We start from the raw sequence: 20,266 nt of genomic DNA, 5'->3' as shown, positions 1-20,266 counted from the left end.
GAGTTTCACGGTGATTTTCTTCAAAAAAATGATTCTTAGATATGTATCTGGAATGAATTTAATTTTTACATATGTCAGTATTTTTAAATTGGCACTTATGTAATCCACTGAATTCACAGAAGAAGTTAAAAAAAAAAACTCAGCTCATATTAGTGAAACATAAACGAAAGCAAAATTTTATAGAGGTAGAAAATGAAATTACTTATGGAGAGTCAATAGTAAACAAATCGAGAGCAGAAAACTTAATCATGTTTGATCATTTTACAATTGAGGTTGCATGTGCGCGGGTTATTATCTAGTTTGCATATTATTTAACAAATATTACCTCCGTTCGTAAAAAATATCACAATGACATACTTCACGCAGATTATAAAATATATTAGTTTGCCTTTATTTAATGTAAGATTAACTAAAATAATTATTTAAATAAAAATATAAAAAATATATTTGTTATTCAAAAGGATAAAATGTAGATTTAATGTATAAAATTTCATTAAAAATGTAAAATGACACTTAAAAAAAAAAAACTCTTTTTATGAAATAAAAGAAACAATAAAGGGGAAATTGGGAAAATAAACCATAATGAAATGATTTTTGTCTTTTTATACCTTGACATTAATTGGTCAATTTTTGACTTAATTACCCTCATAATAACAAAATTATTATTAAAAATTATATAGAGTTCAGAAAAATATAAAAAAAATCAATACAATCATGAGAATATTCTGGATGTTTTGATATAAATAATTAAATTCCAAAAACAATTAGAATGTTTTGATCTAGATTTGTTAGAATGTGTATTATAACGTTTTTATAAGGATAAAATAGAGTTGCTAACTTATCTTCAACGTTTTATAAAAGTGTGTATTCGTATTGTAAAATTTTCTCTATGATCTATCTAAATATAAAATACATTTGCCCCAGTTCTAACTAGAACGCTTTGTAATTGTAACATACAATATATATTGTAAGCTTTTTTACTTCATTGTGGAAAAATATAGAAAATGATTACCTCTGTTCTATCATATACTCTATCATATATCGTAGAGAAAACAACTAATTCTTACGCTTATGCTATCTTCTAAACACGTGGGAATTTATATTCTAACCTTGTGAGTGTGTTCTATCTTGTTTACAATATGTATGTATCTATCTATCTATTTATATAAATAAATGAGACTTTTGTCTCTCTTTAAGGTGTCCACATCAGCAAGGACTGAAGGGCAAAAAGATGACACGTGTACTCCTGCTTTTTTAACACATTCTGCCATTAAAAATGTTTATATTGTTGTCCGTTTAAATTAGGTCAATAGCCCATTGCTTAAAAGCTAAAACGTTTTCGACCTCTCCTCTATGGTCGAAACTCTCCTAGCTACCTCCGCCTTTCTGAAACCGTCGAAATTACTTCAATCATCCACTCCTCTGCGATTAAAGATTTGATGTGGTTGATGGTATTCATTCATAGCAATAAATTCATCCGTCCAGCTTCCAAGCGTTCCTCACCTATCTCATACGCTATATATGAATGATGAACTCTCCTAGGTGTACTTTGTAAGGTCGCTGGTCTAATACCAATATCTCGAGAAGGAGAATGATGATGTGGATATCAAAATTAGCAAAGGCTGTCTGCTTCATGACAGGTATGTAGACATAAACTTTATTTCGTTTCTGATACTAAATTTCTAAAGTTGTAACGCTTTGGATGCACATAACTCAAGGATTGACATGGAAAGGCGGGCACGATGAAGCTGCAGATGGCACGATGTACCTAAAGGACACACTTACTACTGAAGAACAGCAACAACTAACCACCTGTCTTTCCAAAGATAAAGTAAATAATCCTCCTCTTCATGAGATCATAATCTCTCTAAAGTTAATCTTTTAATTGGTCTTTGTATTGTATCTGGTTTCTGAATAGAGGAAAGAATTATAGTGGAAAACACTTACGGTTGGGGAGGTTGGGAAATAAGCCAGAAAATGCAACAAAATAAGTATCAATAAGGAAAAAAGAGTGCTCTGATTTTATGAAACCAGTCAGAAACTACTACTCTTGGTTGTGTTGAAGTTAGCTTCAGTACTCTTGGTTGTGTTGAAGTTAGCTTCTTAATACTGAGAGAAAACAATGTACACAATCTATAGATATATTATATTCGATTTATTATTCCAAAGAAAACCTTAGAAATCAATGGGATGACGTGATCATAGTCCAGATTTGCCCATGTTCTTTGCGTTACATCGGTTCTTCTTCCGGGCTCTTTTTCCTGTACCACGGCTCTTGCTGCCCTTTTTGGAAGGTATGTTTGCTTGCTTCGACCAAACCCATCTCATAGTCACTAAGATTTGATTTTAAGTGTAGGTTTGTTTGCTCATGATTGTTGTTCTCTGTTTCTTGAGACAAATGCAGGGGATTGCAGAAGGTGAAGCAATAGACATGTCTCAAGACGACAGATCAATCTACTTACCGGAAAGAAGAAGAGTGGAAGCTTCGTCAATGACGGTTACCTAAATGGCATTCTATAAGTCACACAAGCTCTAGGCGATTAGGACATCACGAGGGTCACGATCTACACTCATAGCATAGCCAGAGATCAAACATATACGTTAACAGAGGAAGACGAGTTTTTGATAATGAGATGTGACGGGATTTGGGACGTTTTGACAAGTCAAGAAGAAGTGACAGAGCTTGCTTTAGAGGCTTCAAGGCTAAATACATTTGATAACGTATCGGGGGTTGTTGTTTGTTTCTTGTCGGCTGATGAAATGGTGACGACGGCTCCTCCGGTGGAGAAGCAATGGTGTTGTAGTTTGACTGCAGAAGCCTTTTAGAGCTTGAGGGTCTTATAGGATGGTTGAATAAAAAGATGATGATGTTCCCTTTAGTGTTCTTGGTTAAGTTTTTTCTTGCTTTTGTATATAACTTTAAGTTTCTACGTGCTCCATTTTTGTGCTCCCTGTAGTTCCCTCATGAAGTTCATGAGGATTCATTTTTGTATATAAATGAAATAGCGTTATTTTAACGAAATAATTTTGTTCTTTCAATATATATTGTTTAAAAATTGCTATAAGTTTATACAATGGATAGACCACCAAGCATCATCATTAACAAGGAAAAAAAGCAAGTCAATAATTTATTATCGTGTTTATGCAAAAAAGAACATAAACAAAATTTACGATTTCTTTCTTCCTAACATTCATAATGTATCTTTATGAAAAACTAGAATTCAATCACCCTAAAAACAGGTAAGATAATAAACGAAATAATATTAACAGATTTTAATGATTTAGTTCATTTTCAAATCAAAATAACATTAACATTCACATTTTTTTTTCTATAACAACTTTCATTATTTAACATATTCACAAAAAAAAATTCATTATTTGTTCCACTATATAATCAATAGTACATACTGAGATGAGACATGCAAGGAATTTCCAAAGCCCAACCGCTGGAGCTCTGTTGAAAGTAACCGACAGCGAAACTGAAGCTGCCACTGAAACCACCTTCTACATAAACCTAATTCACATTCTTCGCAAAAGACCCACTTTAAACAAGAAGTATGTACTGTGTTACAAAAAAAAAGTGTTACAAAAAAAACAAGAAGTATGTACTACAATGTAATGAAAACTGGTTAACGGTGACAAGTGTTGACAATGTAGAGGAACAATACATAGAAAGGATTATGCAATTTTTCCATTACAACCTAAAATAAGTTTGATGTTTTAATGTTATGTAGAAGGAAAATAGAAGAAAAGAAGAATCAACTATAGAATAAAGGTAATATGAGTTCAAACTTTACACCAAACCCACGGAACATGTTGGTTTCTTCTACAACTAAACCATCACTTCAATGCACATATAGGCAACATTTTCAAATTTAACGATCAAGCAACCAACATAAATTTTCATAGGTTCCACATATTTACTTAAGTGCTTTCAACAACTCCTTCATCACTTTTTTTTTTGTTGAGAAAATCTCATTCATCACTTACGAACTGAAAATATAGCAATACATCTCCACAAAGACTATGTACAAAAAAACACACCAAAATAAATATCATAAATCTTTTGTTCTCCAACTAGCATCAAAAGCTAAATAAACTTGCAAAATAAATTCTATATATCACGTTCATTACATCACACAGAACTCCCAAATAAATAAAACAGTTTAATGGAACAAGCTGGTGACAAATGAAGACCATGATCTTTTACAAATCAAGTTGCACCAAATTTTACAAATATATAAATGTAAAGTAATTAATCTCGCCCGTAGGGCGAGCCAACCTCTAGTTCTATATATATTTGGTTATTTTATGTCTTTAAATCTGAGAAAATCTAGGAAATAATGTTAATTTATTTTATTCAAAATTATCTTTTTCTTGGCGTAAAGTTACATTGAATAACGTTCAGGCCGACTCATGGTTTTAAGGGCCTTTTCTAAAAGTTTTTAAGGGCCTTTCGGCAAAAAGGTTTTAGACCCTTAATAATTATATAAATACATTTAAGCATATTTTTAAAAAATATATATATTTTATAAAATATTAGTAAATTTAGATGTAAAAAAAATATATTGTAAAAATTATTTAAAGTATATATAAATTTTTTTTTATTTCTTCTTATAAACTTTTTTCCAATTTTTTTGTTGAAAAATTGGACCCCTTATTTCATGTATCCGGGGTGGTCACACTGCTCTCCCGCATAGCTAATCCGGCCATGATGGCGTTGAATTCATCTTTGTTTATTCAACGATCTTCTTCATTTCTTCTTCTTCCCTATCAAATGGTTCATATTTATGTAACATGTGATGTTTGGCGATGGGATGCGAATAACGAATAGATGTTCATTGTTGATTCGTCTTCGTTGATCTTCGTTTTTTCGTAAGAAATGCAAAGTAAACCAGGAAAACGACACAATTAGACTTTTAGGGTTATTTTATCTTTTTTTACTAAAAAGTTAATAAGAAAATATAAGGAATTCTCTCAAAATACCCTAAATAACAAAAAATAAAAAAGTAATTTTTTTTTATTTTATATTTTTGAACAATATGTATTGGAATTCGAAAAAATTTCTATATATTTTTTTCAAAAAAAAAAATTTAATTTTTTTATTTTGAAATTCGAGTATTCTTGTGAAACTATTTTAATTTTTTTAATTATATATTATTTATGCTCATCCTAGAGAATGTTTCATAATATAATTACTATTTTAAAGTTAAGTAATTATGTTAAATTATTTGTTTAATTAGAAGGTTAATTTCGTATTTAAGAAAATCAAAGGTATATTTTGACAAGCTTATAGACTCAAAGGTATATGGGGACAAATTATTTGACAAATTATTTCCCAAAATGGTCCAATTAACCAAAATTTTCCAATAATAAAAGTATATACAAAAAGTTCTAAAGAACACCGACCAAGATAATTTTGGTAGGTTTCGTCGTTTCTCGTTTGATTCTGTTTCTTGTATGAGGTATTTTACAAAATCGGATCTCTATCTCACGAATCTTTCATCCAATATGTATATTTACAAGAATCTTATTTACAATAATTAAATATGTACAAACATGAATATCCACTAAATATCATCCTCTAGAAATAATAGTTTAAAACTATGTAATGGACGTTAAGCTATTTAATTAATTAACGAAAGTTAGAATATATTTAAGTAAATTAAATCATAAACTTTGAATGGGTTTACAAAAATACCATTTTCATACTTTTGTCAGAAACTTTGGTCTCTAATATATGTGTACAACAAAAGTAAATAGTTAAGATTTTATAACGAAAATATTTGATTAAACGGATTAGTATTCTGTCCCAAAAAAAGGGGGATTACTATTCGTCTTAAGAATAGAATGGTCGAGTCCGTAAAGAGATTAATTTGTCTTGTTCGTTATTACCATTCAAGTTTATAGGTTTTGATCGGTGAAACACTGAAACCGATTGAGATTAAATAACTGTTGTAGTCTATATTACGATATATACGATGTATGTTATATCGTATATTCTTCTTATACGTTACAGTATATTTTCCTATTCTCTAGTGAGAGATAAGCATAGTTTCCTATTCATCAAAAGGAAAGGTTTATGTAAAACCGTCAATGTCTCTTGTATAAATACTCAGCTTGTAGAGCTTAATAAAATCAAGTCAGTTTGATATCCAATTTTACATGGTATCAGAGCTAAGATCTCTTTAAAAATTTCCACTCAAAATCTCTTTTGTTCTTGTTCAGAGTTTGAACAAGTTAGTTCTCGTCTGTGACGATGTCTGATGGAAGTTCCAAAGATACGCAAGAGAAGAATACGAGTGATGCTTCGTCCCTTCCTTCTCCGTATAGGCTGTATGGTTCCGACAATCCCGGAGCCATGATTACTCCGGTCATGTTGAACGGAGACAACTATAACCAATGGGCCAACGAGATGCTTAATGCATTGCAAGCAAAGCGTAAAGTTGGTTTCATCAATGGTACTCTCAAGAAACCTAACAGTGATGATTCAGACTTCGATAATTGGATAGCAGTCAACTCCATGATTATCGGGTGGATCCGGGCTGCTATAGATCCAAAGGTGAAGTCGTCAGTGACGTTCGTAAACGAGGCAAGTGTGCTGTGGTCCGATTTGAAACAGAGATTCTCGGTTGGGAATAAAGTACGTATCCATCAACTTAAAGCGCAACAAGCAGCATGTCGACAAGAGGGTCAAGGTGTTCTTGAGTACTATGGAAAATTATGTTCCTTGTGGGAAGAACTTGATGTCTATCGACCTTTTCCGATGTGTACATGTGGAGCTGCCAAAGAAATCAGGAAGGAATGAGATGACGACAAGGTTCATCAGTTCATTATGGGCCTTGATGACTCTAGGTTTGGGAGTCTCTGCACGTCTCTCATTGGGTTGGACCCGTTGCCATCAATTGGAGAGGTTTACTCCAAAGTAGTTCAAGAAGAGCAGCGGCTAACCTCGTCACGTAACTGTGAGTTGCAACAAGACGCAGTGGGTTTTGTTGCACGCCATGCTGAAAACGGTTCACACAGTGATAATCAAAATCCAGATTCCTCAATTGTTCGCAACAGACTCTGCTCTCACTGCGGCCGTCGAGGACATGACAAAAAGGATTGTTGGCAGATAGTTGGTTTTCCGGAATGGTGGACTGAACGTGCTGATCGTACTGATCGAGGAGGCTCTGGCCGTGGAAGAGGACGTGGTGGTCGAAACTCTAACTCAGGAGGACGTGGTCGTGGACAAGTTACTGCGGCTCATGCCACTAGTTCAAATTTCTCTGCTTTTCCAGAGTTCACACAAGATCAGTGGAAGGTTCTCACTCAGTTGATCCAAGAGAAATCAGGGTCTGACAAGTTGTCTGGTAAGGAAAAATATGGCAATGTTATTCTAGATACTGGGGCTTCCCATCACATGACCGGGAACCTCTCTCTTTTGCAAAATATTGTCTCTATCCCACCGTGTTCGGTGGGTTTTGCAGATGGTAGTCGAACTTTTGCCATGAGTATGGGCGTTCTTCCTCTGTCTGGAAGGGTTTCACTGACTAATGTCTTATATGTGCCATCTTTAAACTGCACTTTGATCTCGGTTGCAAAGATTGTAAAACAAACGAACTGTTTCGCCACTTTTACTGATACTATTTGTGTTTTACAGGACCGTTTCTCGAGGACTCTGATTGGAACCGGTGAAGAGCGTGATGGGGTTTACTACTTAACGGATGTGGCTACAGCAAAGATACACACAGTCGACACATCTTCTGATCAGTCATTGTGGTATCAGCGTTTAGGGCATCCTAGTTTTTCTGTGCTTTCATCTTTACCTATGTCTTTATCTACCAATAAAAGCTCGCATTCTTGTGATGTTTGTTATAGAGCTAAGCAAACTCGTGAAGTTTTTCCAGAAAGTATTAATAAATCAGATGATTGTTTTTCTTTAATTCATGTCGATGTATGGGGACCATATCGCATTCCTTCGTCTTGTGGAGCTGTATACTTTCTCACAATTGTAGACGATTTTCTCAAGATCTGTTTGGACGTACTTAATGTTGGCAAAGTCAGAAGTTCGAACAATTCTTACAAATTTCATTGCCTATGCAGAAAAACAGTTCGGTAAAGTGGTAAAGATGGTAAGAAGTGATAATGGCACAGAGTTTATGTGTCTCTCCGATTTTTTTCGTGCACACGGCATCATTCATCAGACCTCATGTGTCGGGACTCCTCAGCAGAACGGCCGTGTCGAACGTAAGCATCGTCACATTCTGAATGTGTCTCGTGCGCTACTGTTTCAAGCAAGCTTACCGATCACGTTTTGGGGAGAAGCTGTCCTAACTGCCGCCTATCTGATTAACCGGACGCCTACGTCGCTTCACAAAGGACATTCCCCTTATGAAGTTCTTCATGGTTGTAAACCACTCTACACACAGTTGCATGTTTTTGGCTCGGCTTGTTATACACATCGAGTCACACGACACAAAGACAAATTTGGTGAGCGAAGTCGTCTTTGTGTGTTTGTTGGATATCCCTTCGGGAAAAAGGGTTATAAAGTATATGATATGGAACGTGATGAGTTTGTCATCTCTTGAGATGTTCTGTTTCGAGAAGACGTGTTTCCATACGCTACGGCATCTGCACCAGCTCCTACAATCATACCGGCAGAGAATATTGATGAGGACTGGAATCTTAATGTTTCACCAGTTCCTATGGACACTTTAAACAGGGGGATTTCTTCTGTTTTTCCTCCATCTGTTGATACAGCTGCTGTTCCACCTGTGCCAGCTGTTGTTCCACCGGTCATTCGATCAGTACTAGTGATGATAACTTACATCCTGACACAACCGTTGACGAGAGTAATGAGGTTCTTGAAGAATTTATCACAGAAGCAGCTGATTTGACCGATGGCACCAGTGGTTCTGGTTATCAAGTAGTCAACGAAGCTCTTGGTCGAGGAAAACGACCACATGTTCCATCCGTTAATCTTAAAGATTACATCACGTACAATGCCGCAGCAAGCGAATTAGATACCCATCACGCTCTCACTATCTCCGTTCCTCAGACCTCGTCTTCGGTCCAAGGTACTACACTCTACCCATTGACTAAGTTTGTGTCTGATTCTAAGTTTACTTCCCTGCAACAAGCCTTCTTAGCTGCCATTACAGCCGGTGTTGAACCTAAACACTTCAAAGAAGCTGTTGGGATTGACGTATGGGATGATTCCATGACTGATGAAATCGTTGCTCTCGAAGATCAACATACGTGGGATATATGTGATCTTCCACCTGACAAGGTTGAACTCGGAAGTCAATGGGTTTATAAGATCAAATATAATCCTGATGGTACGATCAGAAGGCATAAGTCTCGCATTGTAGTTATGGGAAACAACCAAGTAGAAGGGGAAGACTTTAATGAAACTTTCGCCCCTGTTATCAAGATGACTTCGGTTCGTATGTTTCTTCGGTTGGTTGCAGAAAATCAATGGGAAGTTTTTCAAATGGATGTTAACAATGCTTTTCTTCATGGAGACCTTGAAGAAGAAGTCTACATGAAGCTCCCACCTGGATTTCGTCATACTCATCCAAATAAAGTTTGTCGCCTTCGGAAATCTTTGTATGGACTTAAGCAAGCTCCACGTTGCTGGTTTAAAAAGCTCTCTGACGCACTCCTCAAGTTTGGTTTTATTCAGTCTTACGATGACTACTCGTTGTTCTCATACAATCGTAAAGGCATCATGCTCTGTGTGTTGATATACATTGACGACTTACTTATCAGTGGCAATGACAGTCGTATGGTGCAGAAGTTTAAAGATTACTTGAGCAAATGTTTCTCTATGAAGGATATGGGAAAACTCAAATATTTTCTTGGTATTGAAGTAAGCCGTGGTCCAGAAGGAATATTTCTCTCTCAGTGTAAGTACACACTGGACATTATCGCAGACACGGGAAATCTTGGTTGCAAGCCGGCTGCTACTCCTCTCGAACAGAATCACCAACTCAGCAAGGTGGACAGTCCAGTCTTGACTGATTCGCGCAAATACAGGAGGCTTATTGGTCGGTTGCTGTATCTTCTTCATACCAGGCCCGAGTTAAGTTACTCCGTGCACGTCTTGTCTCAGTTCATGCAGACTCCGAAGGAAGCTCATTGGGAAGCAGCTCAACGAATAGTGCGGTTTTTAAAGGGTTCTCCTGGACGAGGAATTATGTTAAGCTCCTCTCCAGACATGTCTTTAACCACTTATTGTGACTCTGACTGGTCTTCGTGTCCCACAACTCGTCGGTCTCTCAGTGCGTTTGTTGTTTTGCTTGGTGATTCTCCCGTTAGTTGGAAGACAAAGAAGCAAGACACTGTGTCCCATTCCTCAGCCGAAGCCGAGTATCGGGCTATGTCTGATGCGCTCAAAGAAGTAAAGTGGTTACGAAAAATGTTGTATGGATTCGATATCAAACAGGTTCCTACCCGCTTCTTCTGTGACAGTAAAGCAGCTATCCATATTGCTACAAATCCGGTCTTTCATGAGCGTACCAAGCATGTTGAAAATGATTGTCATGCAGTTCGCGATGCTGTTCGGGATGGTCTCATTGTTCTCCATCATATTCGTACCAAAGAGCAGGTCGCCGACATTCTAACCAAAGCACTGGGAAGGGTTCAGTTCAATGCTCTATTGTCCAAGTTGGGCGTTTGTGACCTTCACCCTCCAACGTGAGGGGAAGTATTACGATATATACGATGTATGTTATATCGTATATTCTTCTTATACGTTACAGTATATTTTCCTATTCTCTAGTTAGAGAAAAGCATAGTTTCCTATTCATCAAAAGGAAAGGTTTATGTTAAACCGTCAATGTCTCTTGTATGAATACTCAGCTTGTAGAGCTTAATAAAATCAAGTCAGTTTGATATCCAATTCAACAGTCTACATAACTTAATTATTGTCCACCCCCAAAATATTGTGGTCCACCAGTATGCAAAGCAATTAAGCGGTTCTCCGAACATTACCAGTATGCAAAGCAATTCGGCGACTATTCCGAACTGAAAATGATACTAGTAAGTATTTTTTAGTAGTACTACAAAGCAAAATTAATTTTGAAACGAAAATACACATGAAAAATTCGACCACCTCAATTTCAGGATCTACGCTGGCATTTATGTGACACAAATCGTCCAACTTAAGATTTGCACTCAGCACATATTACTAACCTAACCCTTCACTAACAATTGAATTGTTTCCCACGTTATTCTAATCAGATTAAATACAAACTAGTTTGTGGAATTTTAGAACTAGCAAACTTGTTAACAAGCAATATAACTACTTACTGAACGCACTACAATACCAATAAATATATTCCCTGTCTTTCTGAAAAAAATGTCACTTTAACCTTTTATTTCTGTTACATAAAAGGTGTCATTTTAGATTTTCAATTTAATTTATACTTATTTTCAGTTGAATATTAAATATAAAATGTATTGATCTAAAAAATAAATTGATTGAGCTCAAATACTATTGATTAAATAGATATAATTAATGACAATGTAAATGTATTTTTTGTTTGTTAGCAACGTAAATATACTCTGGTATATGACCTTCCAAACCAAACTGACAATATAAATGTATTTCAATTATTTTTTTGGTGTGAAGTGTCTAAGTGACACTTTTATGAAACATAAAGAGTAATTTTTGATTAAGAGATTTCAAATTAAAAATATAAACATTTATAAGATAAAGTTTAAAAACCTTATAAAAAGTAAAGCTTGCATGAATACACTTAACGAATAAAAACATCTCATACTTTTTTTTTAAAAAACATCTCATACTTATAAAACTACTACTCTCTCCGTTCCACAAAAATAGACTTTTTAGTATTTTCACACATATTTAAACTACCATAATAAATGTATTGTTTTCTGTAATTTTCAATTTCAATAACTTTTAACAAATAGTAATTCAATAAAGTCAATTAATTTTTTTTATTAATATCTAAAATCGATATATGTGTTATTAATTACGTTGACTTAGATATCATATCATCCAACGGTCACAACCCGATTTTCAACAATCATATTTTTAACCAACAGAAATTAAGTTTCAAGTGACAGTTTAACTTCCAGATTAATATCATTTGGCTCGTTATAGGTGATAACAAATAGTATACATTAATCTTGTAATCAAACAAGTAATAAAAGAGGAATAAGAGCCTCAAATAGACTGTCCACGAGATTTCGCTTCTACAACTGCCTCCCCAGCCGTTGCAAACACTGAGCGAGAACGGTGAAGGGCGCACACACTATGAAAAATCACCCAATGAGAAGGTATGATATTGCCACATCACCATGACTGAAATAGAGTGGATTTTCGTATGGGTTCTTTGAAATTATCAAATAGGCCCATCCCAACCCATGTAGAGAAAGGACAAAAAAATCTGTATTGTTTCACGCCTCAGTTTCTCCCCCGACTCTTCCACTTCATCTTCTTTGATGTCTGAATTTTCTTTTGTGTAACTTTCTTAATCAATGATGAACTTAAAACCTTTCTTTTGAATGTTTTTTTCCACCTCCCATTGATTCATCTCCTATATAAAGATCTACGTCTAAACCTAAATCACCCTAAATCAAAACCTACTCGAAGCTGCATCAATGGCCATGAACGAGGAGTAAGAGCTGACTGAACTACAATCGCATAGTTTGTTTGCCGAAACCAAAAAGGTAAATGGAACTTAGATTACTCATCTCATATTGGAATCTAATAATATGAAATTGTCCCTTTCATTTAGTTTTTCCCTTTTCAGTTTCATTGTGGAAAGAGGTAGAGATTGAAACAACATTTCGAGAGGTATGTCGTTCTCCTCTCATTTATTCTATGTTTTTGTTTACCACTCACACATCTTTCTAAATCTAAGAGCCACGTGACATAAACCATTCAAACCAATGAGCAGAGCCGCAGGAGAACCCCACTGCTGAAATTGCAAGAGCTAATGACAAGTCTGGAGAATTAACATAGATTTTTTATGTTGAATAATTTGACCCAAAGGAGCCGCATATACTGGTAATTTTTGAACATCACAAAATCCCTGCTGCTTCCTTTTTTATTTGCTTGGCTGATCTTCCTTCCTGGGAAAAATAAAGTTACTGTGTTTCTATATTGTTTTTTATGCTTTGCAAATAGTCAATAAGGAGAAAGAATTTTATACAACAGTTACTAATAAATTGCTTCGATTGAGTTTCATATGTGAAGCCATGGCTCATGGGCAGTAGATGTTTCATAACTAACAGACAAGGATTATATTCCTTGCTGGAACAATTTGTGTATAGTGAGGAAGCATACCAATAATGAGCAAGTAATGTGCTTTTCTACACCTTCGTTTTAGTACTTTTATGAAAGGTACTTTACTTTTACATTTCATAACAAAAACTAAGACAACTAAATCCATATATAACCAAAATAATCTGAAATAGAAAGATGGACATTGAAGTATTGAAGGAATCTTGAGTGTCTGACCTGGTTCCATGAGTTTGTTAGGAGATAAGGCTGCGGAAATTGCTTGCTGAGTCATTCTTTCTGCTAAAAAATGGAGCAAGAAGGCGAGTGATTGTCTTAAGGTTTTGGATTCAGATTCATGGTGGCTAAAGAGTCATTTCGTAGAATATGGAGTTGTTGTTGATTCAAAAGGCAATGTTGTTCACGAGGTAAATATTGGAAAGTTGTCAAATTTTCTTTGACGCTTACACTCTCCTGCTTTGCATGATTATCTCAGTGTTTGGTAATTGAAGTGTGACTTCTTATTAGATTTTAGTCGTGTCCATGTTGGCACCTTGGTCATACATAAGAGTATATGTAATTGAGCTCCAGTGTCACAATAGCAAAGTTTGTTTGTATTGTGTTTTGAGGACATGTGTTGATGTTGGAGCAATATTAGTGGAGCCAGGTCAGAAACTGAAGATTCGTTCAGTAAGTTTTACCTCCATCTTTGTATTACAGATGTCTTGGTTATTTGATGTGTTTAAGAGTTTATCGGTGAGCTTTGGCTATAGCCTATAGATTCTGAATCTTCTTTTACATTCTGGCTGGATATGCGGTGCATGTTCCATGAGAGTTTAGACTTCATGTGTGTTTTGAATGGGTGTTTAGACCTTATGCAAGCTGAGAATGTTGAAAAACTTATTTCGGCCAAGTCTTCTTTTCCTGCGGATGCTGCTTTGGAAGGGATTCACGCATCCCTTTGCCCACCTTTTAAAGGATAACTTAAACTTACTCAAGATCCATCTGTATCTCCATCTCGGTATCAATAAATTCTTGCATGCCAGCCTGAGCCAGTGATGCCCATTTTGAAACTTCCTCAAGAAGAATCAGCCGAGAATTTTAACACTCTATTGGAAGGTCTCCATTCTTTTTCAAGATTGCATCTACATTTTATTCTATTTTACAAACAATAATTGTCGATCTTTTTCTTTTGTAAATATTCCGATATATGACATTCAGAACAATCCTCCTTGATTATATTTTCTAATGTTATAATCGAAATGGCCACTGTCCAGGTATATTTAAAAAGGTGACTATACAAAACGGTTACTTCTATGTTACCAGATTTCTTCTATGTCAATCTAGGAAGAACTTGAGAAAACTGACATGCACTGGAGAGAAGTAGCAGCAGATTCGCGTTGCAACATTGACTGGCATTAATATGTGGACACTGACTTATCGAAAGAGCCCGAAGGGTAATCAATCCATCTGTAATCCTTTTTTAGTTTATGTGCACCTAAGTTCTTTTTAAAAATCGCATAATGAACTCCAAATAGGGGGTTCTGGCTGACAATGATTCAAACCATTTAATTTCTACTTCCTGTGTTTTTTATGACAAATAATTTTATTTTAATATAGAAGAATTAAATACATATTTACAACATATTTAATAGCCAGAAACAGTTTAACTTATTCTTATTTAATTTAAATGAATCTTAGAATTTTCCTGAAACCCTAAATAAATAAATAAAGAATATTTGAATTGTAAATAAGGCTCACTTATTATTTATAGTTTTCTCAATACAAAAAGTTAAATTTGATTAATGATTTATATTTTATAATCAGCCAAAGCATATATAACATATATATTCAAATACCAAATTATAATGATTTAATTTAAATTATGACGTAAAGAAGAAAACCCGGGCATAGCCCGGAACAAGCCCTAGTATTCTATATAATAATAGGAGAGTTTATCTCCCTCTAAAAGTGTCCACGTGGTTATGTTTTTAAAATGTGTGGGCCCCACATTTTGGTTGGTTTAATCATTAGTTGTCCGTTTGATTTGATTATTTAGACGCTGTGATCTTGGTTCTCCATGATTATTTACTATGTTCGGTTATAAAGGAATGTTTGGTTATTAAACTAAACTCATCGTTTTGTATTTGAGTAGATTATGGCTCCATTCTTATCGTTCTCAGACTCTGAGCCAACTTTTCCCATGCCCCTAGATGTGATAGAGTAATCTCCTACCGGCTGCTCAAATCTCCTATATCCTCATTGCTTTAATGAAATATAGAAATCCGATTTTGCCCTTTTTATTTTCGAAATTATTATTTTCTAATAATTTTAAATTTTCAAAATTTTCAAAATTTTGAATTTTTTAAAAATTCAAATTTCGGATATTACATTATATCGTATAATTTTACTTAGTTGTACTTTGTTCTACGTTGGTAATACTGATGTTAGTTATACTGAATCATACTTGGTTATACCGAGTTATACTAAGTACTACTGAGGTGTAGTTTTTCCGAGTTCTACTAAGTTATACTGATTATACTGAGTACTACTGAGTTGTAGTTTTACCGTGTTCTACTAAGTTATACTGAGTTATACTAGTTATACTAGTTATACTTGTAATACTGTGTACTACTAGTGAGTTAGATATACCGAGTTATACTAGTTACTAGTATTCTCTCCCGTGCTATGCACATGCATTATTATTTGTAAATATATATTTTTTAATAAATATGTAAAATTTCCTACAATATGTATTATTTTATTTTTTTAACTCTAAAGAAACTTTATTAATAGAAACATGGTTATTATTATAAGGGTTATTATTGATAAAGTTAAAGAAATAAATAGTCTATTGTTTATATTTTACAGCACTTCAATATAGACCCAACATATCAAGATAAAAGATTGATTTCCCTTTTTCAAAACCAACAAAATATTAGTATTAGAGATAAAATTCAGGAAAACCATAGCTCTCGTAAAAAAACAGTTAGATATAAACAATATTTTTGTAGAATATTGACGTTATCTCTTGTAGTTTTTTAGTTCTTCTCGATGTGTCATTGCAAGTTGTATATTTACGGGACTCTACAGAATTAGGTAACACTATATAAGAAAAAATAAAATCAAATGTGTATATTACTCCTAATTCCTAAAGTAAACAAAAATATTATCTCTATACAATTATAAAAACATGTATAAAATAAGGAAAATCAACCTGAGATTAGGCCTTGATCTAGAAAGTAGACATGAGATTCCTTTTTGTTTCCTCTACCACTTTGAGTTTCTTAAGCTCCGTTTGTTTTTGCTTCTAGTTATCACCACATTTTCCTTTTCTTCTTCTGGTGCTTCTCAAGTTTATTAGTGAGCTTGTTACTTTCCTCTCTGAAATCATCACCATCACAACAAATAAAAAATTTCAAGCATATCGAGAATTAATCTAGTCAATTTAAAAAACGGCAGTGACCTAATTTGTGTAGTTTACCTTTTTTTTATCATGATATCTGCATTAAAAATATGTAGCTTTTACCAATATCCAAAAGAGAAAAAGGAAAAAAAAATCATAAGTAGGTTATAAAAGAAAAAAGGTTCATGAAAAAAATCAACATGACATAAATTATGGTTTAAGTATTGAAGAGTTTGAGCGTATGTAATTAGTTTCACTAACCTGAATTTTAACTTCATCTGCCAACTTCCCAAGATGTTCTTTTAAGAGTATTGCTGCCACTGTTTTGATCAAAAAAAAAAGTATTGCTGCCACTGTTTGGCCGGAGACATGTCGACCAGGACATAGAATTGTAGTCCTGATGACAATGTTGATACAATAATTAGAAGTCATCGATCTGTCTTGTTAGAGATTGAAATTATAGAAAAAGTCAGTGGAGCAATTGCAGACTGAGAAGAACTGATAGCATCATGAGTCAAATCTTGTAAAGAGAAAGTCTTAACGGTTTCAAATTTTGAGATCATGAAGTAGTCGGAGAGATATTATTGATTTTTATTTTATCTTGATTTACATGTAAAAATAATAGAAATCAGTTATTTTAATAAATAACGGTTCTGTTACAAAAAGCATTTTGTGAATTTGTATATTTAATTCAAAATTTTAAATATATACCATGTGTCAGAATTTTATTGGCCATGTGATTTGTGCTTTACTATATAAAAGATGAGAAAAATAAGAAAATTGTTAGTTTATATTTAGACTCCATAAAAATAAGAGATGCAAAGAAAAAGTCATAAAAGAAAAATTCATAAAAATTGCTTTACCAATAATCGTAAAAGGTTGGTTATTTGTCTTTTTTTCAAAATTCCATATTTTGTTTTGATAACGTGTTTTACTTTTTTGTATTTTTCAATTTTTTTTAAATAGATTTTCCACATGTCAGCTTTAGATTGGTGATGCGATTTGCCCTTTAATATATAAGGGATATTGAGTTTTACTAGTTATACTGAGTCATATTTGTAATACTGCGTAATACTAATGTGTTAAGTATACATCATATACAGTATTATACTAGTTATACTGAGTACTACTAAAATCAGATCCGAAGATGAAATAAATAAAAAACACGAAAAATGCCTTAAAGAAGGAGAACAAGAACATGGAGAACCCTAAATCATAAAAATCCCAGAATCTTCTTTAACAACCCTAAATCGGAAACATACATAACAAAAAAAATAGACTCCAATCACTTATGGAGCGCATAGGTTGTAAGCCATTGATGAACTCATACAAAACCCATAATCTTACAATAACACTATATATATAAAAAAACACAGATCTGGAGCGCATAGGTTGAGCCATCGCTGTTTTGAACAGATCTATAGCACGAGAAGAAGAAGGATTGCCATTGATGTTGTTTCCATAAACTTCGACAGTTGTTTCATCACTTACAGCAGATCTGATTTGATTGTAGAGAAAAAGAGAAAGAAGAGATGAAGCACGAGAAAAGTCGCAGAGAAAATAGAGAGAGAAAGAAGAAAATGAAAAAAAAACTTGTCGGCGGTTATGTCTATTAGATTAGGTTAGAGAACACATGGGTAAATCAGTAAATTTCTTCATTTACGAATTAAAAATAAATAAATTTATAAAGAAAATTAGACTGGGTCCTCTAGAGATTGTCTCTAAACATACATGGGTAATAGAGGTGATGCCTCCCGCCGACTCTTCAAGCTCGCCCTCTCCGCTAATCTTCGACTGCAAACACAATGATTTCTACTTTCAACTCTTAACCTCCCCTAATGTTCAATATACTCCTCTTAATTTCGCCAATAAATACTATACTCTCATTAAACCCAATAAAGATGGCGACCTCTCCCCTTTCCTTCATGTCCGACCTATAAATTGGAGAGGGTTGAGAGTGGGATGAATCTTCACAACTACTCACTGTTTATCTTCTTTATCAAGCGTAGAAAGATTTCTCGAAAATATCTTCTTTCGATGCTGTTGTTTGGAAATCAGCTTTCGACGCTTCTCCGTTTTCGGGACTCGAAGAACATAAAAAATCACAGTGAATTCATGGGACTCACTCTAATTCTCCTCGATGAGAAGGTATTGTATTCCCAATTGTTTTTTTATCTTCCGTGAAACTCGTATATATAGCGAGTTACATAGAGCTTTATCATGTTTTCGTAAATTATTCTAAGATACAGTATAGTTAATTGGTGATGAAAAACTTTCTCATGAATCTTTTTACAAACGTTTCATGTTCTCTGTCAATATCGACATATATAGTGAAGCAAGCTAATTATTCGACGGTTCTTCCCTTTGCAGCTAAAATCATCGCAAGTTCAATACTTTACAGCTTCAGTATCACAATTTGATGACAACATCCAATACACGATCATTTTTAATATTCAACAACCAAACAAAAAATGAGAGAATTTTTTATTTCCACGATCGTAGTAGTCGTAATGGTTTACTGAATACTCCCTCCATTTCATTTTAAGTGTTGTTTTGGGTTTGTGCATACAGATTAAAGAAACAATTGATTTTGCATATTTTCAATATAAAAACATTGTTATCTATACAACTAACCATATTTCAACTAACAGAAAAATATATTATTGAATAAAATTATTAAATTTTGTATTGAAAATCGAAAAAAACACTTATTTTGTAATGAAATTTTTTTTATATAACGACACTTAATATGAAACGGACGGAGTAATATTTACTGTTTTTTTGGTTCTATATCATTGTCTTGATAAAGAAGCTAGAAAAGTTGCCTATAGTCCCACACGCTTGTAACGTTTGTTGTTTATCATGAGCTATTGCAAAAAGTAATAACCTGAAAAACTCGTTACTTATACTTTGAAATATGGCATGAGTGTGCTCTTATATACGCTACTACGTAGCACTATGTAGCACTATCGAAAAACGTTTATTGATATACGATTCATAGAAACATTTTCTGGCTTCGTTCAAAACGATGTTTGCGATTTGCTCTTTGCTTATCCACGAAACGTTTCTTTGTTCTTTTGTAAACGTGTTTGCGAATTGCTTTATAGCCCTTCCGCGAAACATTTCCTATGTATTTCATAACGATTTGCGGATTGCTTTCTAGCATTATCGCGAAAAGTTTTTGAAATACGATTCTTAAAACAAAGTACATGAATCGTTTCCATAACCGCTTCCTTAAGCGAGTTTATGAAACATTCTAAGTCTATACAAAACGGTTTCTGCGAACGCTTCTCTAAGCGAGTTTGCAAAACGTTTTTTCCAGACTAATATCGACATGATTTGGTTCAAACACCAAAAATGACCATCGATTTCAAACTATTATTTTTCTTTAAATAATATGTTATTTGTTGAATGGAGTACTGATTCGCTTCATGTTTTTGTCTACAGAAAAAACAATGACGAACGATAACAACACCCCCATTGACACCACATATGTCATTCAGACTCCACTCAACGTTGCAGCAACTGATGCAACCGTGACAAATGTTGGAAACATCACAGCGTCAACCGCTGCACCAACAACAAGCACTATCCTCCCTGCGGGAAATGCTGCTGATGAAACC

General features: G+C 34.1%; 1 protein-coding gene across 4 annotated transcripts; it reads left to right on the top strand.

Moving 5' to 3' along the window:
- The first annotated feature begins 1,334 nt into the window (after positions 1-1,334).
- LOC106316571 lies at positions 1,335-3,003 on the top strand. 4 transcript variants are annotated; one of them, XM_013754461.1, is made up of 5 exons: positions 1,335-1,451; positions 1,543-1,640; positions 1,719-1,831; positions 2,211-2,294; positions 2,405-3,003. In XM_013754461.1, the coding sequence occupies exons 2-5, from the start codon at positions 1,592-1,594 to the stop codon at positions 2,504-2,506; spliced, it is 348 nt and encodes a 115-aa protein (XP_013609915.1). In that variant the 5' UTR covers positions 1,335-1,451; positions 1,543-1,591; the 3' UTR covers positions 2,507-3,003. The 4 variants fall into 4 exon arrangements, 2 of the variants coding, with proteins under 2 accessions (XP_013609915.1, XP_013609914.1); XR_001264877.1 differs by having other exon boundaries at positions 1,335-1,640; positions 1,919-2,294; positions 2,395-3,003; XM_013754460.1 differs by having other exon boundaries at positions 1,335-1,640.
- The last annotated feature ends 17,263 nt before the right edge of the window (positions 3,004-20,266 follow it).

The sequence above is a fragment of the Brassica oleracea genome, chromosome C9 (genome assembly GCF_000695525.1).
Source record: "Brassica oleracea var. oleracea cultivar TO1000 chromosome C9, BOL, whole genome shotgun sequence".
Lineage (NCBI taxonomy): Eukaryota > Viridiplantae > Streptophyta > Magnoliopsida > Brassicales > Brassicaceae > Brassica > Brassica oleracea.
The sequence above is the reverse complement of the archived record's forward strand: the minus strand, read 5'-3'. Positions and strand labels throughout refer to the sequence as shown.

Coding starts and splice junctions, on each gene's coding strand:
- LOC106316571 (XM_013754461.1), top strand. CDS start 1,592: ATGATGATGTGGATATCAAAATTAGCAAAGGCTGTCTGCTTCATGACA. Junction 1,641..1,718: donor GGCTGTCTGCTTCATGACAG/GTATGTAGACAT, acceptor ACATAACTCAAG/GATTGACATGGAAAGGCGGG. Junction 2,295..2,404: donor CTTGCTGCCCTTTTTGGAAG/GTATGTTTGCTT, acceptor AGACAAATGCAG/GGGATTGCAGAAGGTGAAGC.